The following is a 9,170-nucleotide window of genomic DNA, read 5'->3' as shown; positions in this document are numbered from 1 at the left end:
GCGACCGCCTCGGAGACCCCGCGGAACCCTCGGGAGGCGCAAACCTGCAGACGTGGAGCCCGACCACGCCAAGGCACACGCCCCCGGCAGCCCCGCGCGGCGTCGCGCGCACCCGAGGCACCGCCCCTCGTGACGCACAGAGGGGCGGGCCCGCAAAGCTCCGCCCCCACGCCTCCGATTGGTCGGCGCGCTGTCACCACGTCGCGGGAAGCAGGCAGGGTGTGTGTGAGTGTGTGTGTGTGTACGTGTGTGGGGTTTGCTTTGTCATTCGTACCCCGGCTGACGCGGCCGGTATGGCTGCATGCTCCACTGCCCGCACAAGGGGCCGCGGCGGCGCTCCCGGGACGCCCTCTTACATAAGGACGCGGCCGACCGAAGCACATGTCCGCGCAAGGTCCCCACACGCAGCGCACCACGCCGTTCGGGTTCTCCCACGCCAGGCGGGAGGCCGCGCGCGGCGCCGCACCACACGCTGTCCTCCGACGCGGGCCTCCCCGCAGCGGGACGCAGCCCGATAACCGCGAAGCGCACCTTCGCAACCAGGCATAATATAGGATGTTATATTTATAGGGCCTATTTATAAGCCTCTATTTAACTCTTTTTTGATAGGCCCAGCCACGCGTCCAGGCCTTATCCTGATTGGTGTGTCCTTCTGTCCTTCAAAGAGGCGGGCTCAAGGGTCCGTGTTGCCCTAGCGGGTCCCGGGATTGGCCGTGCGCGGCGCGGCGGCGCCTCCGATTGGCTACGCTGGCCGTCCGTCGGGGCAAAGGAGGCGGGGCGGGCGGCTGGCTGGTGCGGGGCGGGCGGGCCCCGGAATTGTCATTTCTTTGTTTCCGAAGGCGGAGGAGGCTCGGCGCCCCCCTCCCGGCCCCCCTCCCCCCCCCCGGTGCTGGCTCCATGTCTGCGTGACCGGCCGCAGGGGTAGAATTCAGGCCCGACGCGGGGCGGGCGACGGCGGCGGCTGAGGTGAGAGGAGGAGGAGGCGGCGGCGGCGGCGCGGCTCGGGCACCGGCCCCCCAGCGGGAGGATGAAGCGGCGGAACGCCGACTGCAGTAAGCTCCGCCGCCCCCTGAAGCGGAACCGGATCACCGAGGGCATCTACGGCAGGTGAGCGGCGGCGGCGCCCGGCGTGGGCCGGCGGGTCCCGGGCGCCGCTCGCAAGGGGCCCGGCCCCGTTATGTAACCCCCCGACTAGGCCGCATGCCCGCGCCGGGGGCTCTCCTGAGGCGCGCCGCCCGCGGAGCGCCGGGGCCAGCCCGCCGAGGGTCCGCCCCGGGCCACGGGGTGTGGCGAGGGCCAGGCGGCGGGCGCGGCGGGCGCGGGCGGGAGCCGCGGGGCCGCCGTTGGCCGTGGTGTGCCGGGGGGAGGGGCGGCACCCCCGCGGCCCGGAGCCCAGAAGCCCGGGGGGTCCCCAGCAGGCTGTGCGCCCGCCCGGCCCCCCGCCGAGCCCGGGTCACGCCGCGCTCGGGAGTTGGCTGCCCGAGGCTCGCGGACGCGTGCGGCTGGGAGAGCGAGCCGCCAAAGTTAGGAGCTGCCAGGGGCCCAGGACCCTCGGGCTCGGGGCGGGGCCACGCCGGCTGCTCTGCTGCCCTTTTGCTACCTCGCGGGATCCCCACCTTGGCTTGGGGCGCCAAGGCTGCCGATAACCTCCGATCATGCCCGCGACCCCGCTCCAGACCGCGGCTTCTCTCGGTTCCTCAGCCAACATTTTTTGACAATGGCAAGCAGATAGATTGCTCAGAACCTTTAGCAGGGATTCTCTTCCCAACTCCGGTTTGGGGATTTTTTTTTTTTTAATCCTCTGTTCATGAAGGAAAGTGGTGTCCCTTTAAATAGAAATCGAATCCACTCCTCCTGGAGAGTAGGACAACAGGTTCATGGGGGGGCATCTCGGTGACTGTCACAGCTTCCCCAAGCCCAATTTGTGCGTGGTGGTTATTTTCTGAGAATGCCTATTTCAGTGGCGAAGTAATTAGTTTACAAAAGAGAGTGCTCAGCGTGTGGCGATGGGCTTTACTTGAGTCCTCTTGGCTGCCTTGCGGTTTAGGTCTTGCTGTGAGAGGGAGCTGACGACATCCAAGTTGTAGCATAACTGTACACCTCGCACATGCGGTTGTTTACACGTGTGAAGTGTAACCTCCACAGGCAGGGGACTCACATGGAGGGAGAATTCTTCAAGTTTAAAAGGAATAAGAAGACAGAAGTCCTAGGATAGAGCATATGCAAGGAGCCATCGATCATATTCATTCATTCAACAAACGTGAATACTATTTGCTCAGCCGTGTTGGAGTCAGTCAGGACACAGCTGTTAGTAAAACTGATGAACATGGTTGCTGAATCAGAGGTGACAATAAGTAAAACTGAAAAAGCAAACCCAATATTTCCAGCAGATTGAATGGGTGGAGGCAAGCCTGCGTACTATAAATTCCTGAATGAAGGAAGACTTTTTTTCTTCAGCCATTGAAAACATTGGAAGAACTTCCCATTAATAAGCAGCGCAAGAATAGAAAATAGAAAAAGTGTGTTGAAGTTGGCAGGTTAGGACCCTGTGGTATTTGAATTTCTATTCACAGTCACATAAGAGGAGCCCCCGAATGACAAGATTGGAAACAGCTGTGTTTGTCTGATTTCTGGTGTATTTTAACTTTTTTCCTATTTAAACACCTGCTTTATGACTTGTAACTCAGCAGCCTAGCACTTGACTAGGAGTTCCTCTTTTAAGGAAGATCTGTTGCTATACTAATGGGTTTTAGCCTTTGAATTTCCTTACCCTAAAGGTTAATAGTAAATACACTATGTCCGTCATTCAGTTTCATGTGTAAAACTTGAAAAAACTAAATGGTGCTTCAGCTCTGTCTGCTCTCAATTCTGTTGGGCTTTCTTTGTTAAATGTCAATAAAGGAACAAAAATATATGTCTACCTGTCTTGTTTGAGGCAGAGTATTTCAGTTCCCGTCTCTGTTTCTTAGTATTATGGAGTACTGCAATGGGAAAATCATATAGTGTTTTACCCCCTTCTTGTTTTTAAGGACTGCGTTGGAAAACTTCCAGTGTTTCTTAAGAAAACAGAATGAGTGGGCTGGTTATAAATTAGGACATTTGAGGATTCATGCATATCAAATTTCTGTTGATCATCAAATTAAAGTCTGTATTCAATTCTGTTTCATGCCTTCTATTGCCTGCTTTGTTTCTGAACATCTGGCCAATTTCATCTCATTAAAAAGGAGCCCTCTCCCCCAAGGGCTGTGTTGACAATTTTGATATCCACTGTCTAGTCTACTGTTTCATAGCTTAACCTTTCATGGAGTGCTGTGTTCGTGTTGTCAGTCTGCTCGCCTCTCTTGAGCCCTGGCACATGTGAGGGAGCTGCTGAGATGAAAAGCACTGGCCTGCAGCCTCCCAGAGACCTGGGCCAGACTCACAGTCCCAGCCCTGATGCTTTGGACAAGTAGAGCATCCACTACTTTGAAGCTCATTTCTCCCATTTGTTAAATGACCTTTGAAGACATATATACATAGACATATGCACATACAAATATAGTTTGTTGTGGAACTCCTTATGAATTCCAATGTGTTATTCAGACATTGTTTATTATATTATTGCCATTATAGCCTATTCTTTGTTTTGTTATTATTATTTATTTATTTATTTTTGAGACAGGGTTTCTCTGTGTAGCCCTGGCTGTCCTGGAACTCACTCTGTAGACCAGGCTGTCCTCAAACTCAGAAATCCACCTGCCTCCGCCTCCAAAGTGCTAGGATTAAAGGCATGTGCCACTACCACTGGCTATAACCTATTCTTTAAGGAGACATGAAAGGCCATTAGATTTGGTCCAACCAAAAGCCAAAGTTGACCAATCATAACATGGGGCCACTTGCTGTTCAGTGCTGCTTTAAAACAATGGTTCTCAACCTTCCTAAGCTGAGACCCTTCAATACAGTCCCTCATGTTGTGGTGACCCCCAGCTATAAAATTATTCAATTATTGTTGCTACTTCATAATTAATTTTGTTACTACTATGAATCATAAAGTAAATATCTGGGGCTGGTAAGATGGCTCAGTGGGTAAGAGCACCAGTTGCTCTTCTGAAGGTCATGAGTTAAAATCCCAGCAACCACATGATGGCTCACAACCACCCGTAATGAGATCTGACGCCCTCTTCTGGTGTGTCTGAAGACAGCTACAGTGTACTTATAATAAATAAATTAATAAATTAATTAATAATGTAAATATCTGTGTTTTCTGATGTTGACGGTCTTAGGGCACCCCTGTGAAAGGGTCATTCAACCCCCAAAGGGGTTGCAGCCCACATGTTGAAAACGGCTGCTCTAAAAAGCCTGGTGCTTTTATCACAGGCAGCTATTGCTGAGGTGATTGTCAGAGGGATCACTCATTGTCAGTATCATAGCTCTGTTGGAATTGTGTTTGAAAGCCAAGATGTTAGGGAGTGCTAATCTGAGGTATTGCATTAATGCTGTATATATGTACATGTAGACACATATATGTATGTGTAATGTATATATATTATGTATACATTGTATATTGTATACATTACACATATGCATGAGGAACTGTATTAAAGGGTCATAACACTAGGAAGGTTGAGAACCATTGTTTTAAAGCAGCACTGAGCAGCAAGTGGCCCCATGTTATGATTGGTCAACTTTGGCTTTTGGTTGGACCAAATCTAATGGCCTTTCATGCCTCCTTAAAAAAATATATATATACACCCAGTATGTGTATATATATTGTATATGTACAGTACTACACACACAAACATGTCCATCATCTAAAGATCCAAATATTTTCTGAAAAATGTTATTCCAGTCAAGTTGTTAATTAGGATCAAGAGGAAGGAAACAGGAATGGTGTTTTTGTTATTGCTAAGAGCTGCCAGTAAGTGTAATTTTACAAAAAAAATAACTGATCCACCATAGAACCTAACAGGTAGGCAGGCACTATTCAGGTGTTGAGTGGATAGATAAATACATAAATATAAGCTAATACATTCTATTCATTGAAAACCTACCTAATGGAGCTGTGGAAGCTATAGGATCAGACATACGTCTCTATCTTCAGGGATTTACTGTCTAGTAGGCTGTAGTAATACTCTTAAGTTTGTACAGTGGCTTAGAGGTTTCAAAGAAACTAGGGTTTTGTTCAAGTAAAAATGTTTCTGTTGGATCAGACTTTATCTGTTGTAGTTGTTCACCTGGCCCATTAACAGCTGTTTTCTCCCTGTGCTATTTTATGAAATAGACCTTTGCCACTAAGAGAGAAAATGCTTTTCCAACTCATAAGATGAGGTAGACTTGAAAATTATGAAAGCAAGTTATTAATAATGAAAACTCCTTAATTACTACACATGGAAGTTCCTGGACTTCCTGGCTGTGAGTTCCTCTTCACACTGCCCTCACCAGTCAGTGTGCTGGGCTGACTGCTGAGCATCTCATCACGGTACTGATTCTCCTGGGGAGGGAGGTGGGTTGCCTGTTATGTGGTATGGTATCCAACTTGAGGGTTCTGCTTAGTTCTCCCTATCTCTCCCTACCACACTCCTCTCTCTTCCTTCAAAGACTTTAAAAGAGGAAGGTATTTAGGTAAAAATATGTTAATTATAAGATGTGGACAGAGCTGGGCAGTGGTGGCACATGCCTTTAATCTCAGCACTTGGGAGGCAGAGGCAGGCGGATTTCTGAGTTCGAGGCCAGCCTGGTCTACAGAGTGAGTTTCAGGACAGCCAGGGCTACACAGAGAAACCCTGTCTCAAAAAAAAAAAATGTGGACAGAAACATACTAAAGTATATTTCAAGCCTCTATGTTTAAAATTGTTACTTAAAAGAGTAAAGTAGAATAAGAATTTTAATTCACATGTGCATGTCCAGTGTCAGGAAATGGTTTTCTGTCTGTTTCTGGTGTTGAAACTCACACCTCTTCATTGTGAACTTACAATACTTCCTAATGGGGCTCCACTTGAAGTGGTGCCTGAAGGTACAGTGCAGCACTGTACCTGACAGCATAGGGCTTTAGGACTGCCCTACCTGAGACTTTCCCACCTTTTTTTCCACACCAGTCTCCTGGTCTTCCAGGCTCTTCCGGAATTGCTGTTAGAAACCCCCAGTCCTTGTGCCCTCCTTTCCTTTCCAGTTTCCTTTTCCAGACCCTCGTCTACGCAGCACTGTCTCTGGAGGATTCACTCAGTTGTTGTTCCTGCCTCTTTAATGATGTTTTCTAAGCCTGGCTTTAGATTCCTTTGGGCTATGTTTATTAAAGTCACTGGAGGCTGGCTGCCTTGATTGTACATGTGTTCTGCAACTGGAACTCCAGATTCCAGTGTTGCAATCTCACAGCCTGCAAGCATTTCTGTAATCTTGGTAGGCATTGACTTCAACAGGCTGGACCTATCATAAAGGACCTAATCACAGGCTCTGTGTGTTTTAGAGACCCGTTGGGAAGGGGTGAGTGTAATGAATAAATCAGTGTTCAGATAAACACTTAGGTTCATTATTTCTATAAACTAATATTAAACAGTTTGTCACGCTCAAGTGTTTGTGTTTTAATTTTTTGCCTGTGGGATATTTAGAAAAAAACAAAACAACAGCTTTCCTCCAGCTTCCTATATGATTCTTACTGACTGTGTTAGTAGTTTTGGTAGGTGAGTTTTAGTAGGTGTTTTGAAAAGCCCTTCAGTGGCCTGGAGAGATGGCTCAGTGGCTCTAGAGCTCTGGTCGCTCTTAGCAGAAGACTTGGTTTTGAGTCCCAGCACCCACATGGTAGCTCACAACCATCTGTAACTCTAGTGCCAGGGGATCCAGTGCTCTCTTCAGGCCTCTGAACAGCAGCAGGCATGTGGAGTTGTACAGCCGTAAGCATAGGCAAAACACCTCACCCTCCTCATCCTCTGCTCCCCTCCCACCACCCAAGGTAAAATAATAAGAAAAGAAAAGCCCTTCAAGTTGTTGCTGCTGGGGCTGCAGAGATGGCTCAGCAGGAGAGAGCATTGACTGGTCTTCCAAAGGTCCTGGGTTCAAATCCCAGCAACCAAATGGTGGCTCACAACCATCCCTAACAAGATCTGACTCCCTGTTCTGGAGTGTCTGAAGACAGCTACAGTGTACTCACATATAATAAATAAATAAATCTTTTTTTTAAAAAGTTGTTGCTGCGGGGGTTGGGGGGGAGGACAACGACAACACATGATCCAGTTCAGCTTATTTGCAAAACCTTCCCTGTTGTAGGAGCTGTATTCCCTTTGTCTCTGTGATGATTGCTTAGGGCCCTCCTTTTGAACCTCCACAGTCTTGGAGATTGATTTACCTGTGAGCTTAGGAACTTGATACTTCTGCTAGTTTCCTGTTCTTACTATGTACCCTCTCTGCTATGGACTTATTTGGTGTTCTCTGAACATTTTCAGAGGCTTTTTCTAGGTCCATTTTTCTCAGACTTGCCCCACTGGGTTTGTGTCTGTGTCTCTGTGTGTGTGCTTTTATTTTCTAGGCTGCTAGCATCTTGTGGAGTCTCGAGAATCAGGCAAAAATCTCAGAAACATAAGGCCAGCAAGATGGGTTCAGAAGGTGCAGGCACCCGCCACTAAGCCCCTCATAACCTGACTTCAGTCTCAGAACTCACCTGGTAGAAGGAGAGAACTGACTCACAGTTGTCCTCTGACTTCCACACATACATCACTGTGTATGCGCGTGCGCACACACACACACACACACACACACACACACACAAAATAAAATCACAATTAAACCCTTCCAAACCTTGTTAGGTGAAATACTATAATTGAGCTACTTTTTTTTTTTTTTTTTTTAATAGTGTGACATTCTACACTGATTGTTTTCTGGGATTATTCAGTTTGGGTGTAGTTATTTTACTTGGACAGTTTTCAAGAGTTGGTTTCTGAAGAAAAAGTTGGCTGTGCACCAAGCAGCTCAAATGAGACGGTGCACACAGGCAAGAACATACACACCTTTGCTAGACTTTCCATCATGGATCTCTTCAAACCTTTAGAGCACTGGTTCCTTGGTTCATGCCTTTGGGCTCGTGTGTCCTGGCAGTGGAAACTAAGATAGGCTTAACAGCTTTTAGTATATTTTTTGGAGGCTTTGTATTTTTAACTTGGCAGTAATCTTACCTGACATCAATTGGGTCTCACTTCATCAGACCTTCCAAGACACCTTATACTACCAAGGTCCTTCCATGATGTTGCCATCATTCCTTTATAGTTTCTTTGCCTTTCTTTCTTTCTTTTTTTTTTTTTTAAAGATTTATTTATTTTATGTATATGAGTACACTGTAGCTGTCTTCAGACACCCCAGAAGAGGCCATGAGATTCCATTACAGATGGTTGTGAGCCACCGTGTGGTTGCTGGGATTTGAACTCAGGACCTCTGGAGGAGCAGTCAGTGCTCTTAACTGCTGAGCCATCTCTCCAGCCCCCTCCTTTATAGTTTCTTAGCTGCTGCCATTAGGGGCATTGTGCCCACCTTGGGTACTAGGATTATAAATTCAGAAGCAGTGTGCCCTTCACTGCCATGCCCTCTGTGGGAAATCAGAGGCTTTGCATCTAGTGAATTGAAGTGGTGGAACTCACCCATCTTAGATGGTTCATGTCCCTGGTGCATCTGAGCACTTGTGATGCCAGCACAGAGGAGGTGACTGGGAATGACCTTGCTCTGTCTATACATTATATTACTACTTTGCTCACTTTTAAAAAACAAGAAAACTGCCACTGTACTAAAGTCTTGGCCTGTCCTACAAGAACACTTGAATACTAGAGGGAATGAATGTCATGGTGATGGTGAGAGCAAGAGTCTGTCTCAGGCTGGAGAGATGGCACGATGGTTAAAAGCACTGGCTGTCCTTGCACAGAGCCTGCATTGGGTCTTCAGAACCCACATGGTGCCTCACAGCCTTCATTTACTCTAGTTCTAGGGGATCCGATGCCCTCTTCTGCTCTCTCTAGGTCCCAGGGCACACTGGTTGCATAGTCGTACATACAGACAAAAGACTCATATAGTTGGCAGTGGTGATGCATGCCTTTGGTCTTAGTACTTGGGAGACAGAGGAAGGTGAATCTCGAGTTCCAGGTCAGCCTAGTCTATGTAGTGAGTTCCAGAACTCATATTCATCAAATAAAATAAATCTTTAAAAAAAAAAAAAA

General features: G+C 47.8%; 1 protein-coding gene across 2 annotated transcripts in view; it reads left to right on the top strand.

Annotated features, from left to right (window-relative positions):
- The first annotated feature begins 787 nt into the window (after positions 1 to 787).
- Positions 788 to 9,170, top strand: part of Maco1 (macoilin 1) — a 62,384-nt gene continuing 54,001 nt past the window's right edge. Inside the window, exon 1 of one of the 2 annotated variants that reach the window (XM_031379033.1) lies at positions 788 to 1,107. Coding sequence is in view for 1 of the 2 variants with exons in the window: in XM_031379032.1 (XP_031234892.1) it covers positions 1,028 to 1,107 (80 nt within the window). In the remaining variant the exon portion in view is untranslated. The remainder of the gene's footprint in view (positions 1,108 to 9,170) is intronic. The other variant, XM_031379032.1, reaches the window with a different exon arrangement.

Source organism: Mastomys coucha, unplaced genomic scaffold (assembly GCF_008632895.1).
Source record: "Mastomys coucha isolate ucsf_1 unplaced genomic scaffold, UCSF_Mcou_1 pScaffold18, whole genome shotgun sequence".
NCBI lineage: Eukaryota > Metazoa > Chordata > Mammalia > Rodentia > Muridae > Mastomys > Mastomys coucha.
This window is presented reverse-complemented; position numbering and strand designations above follow the sequence as displayed.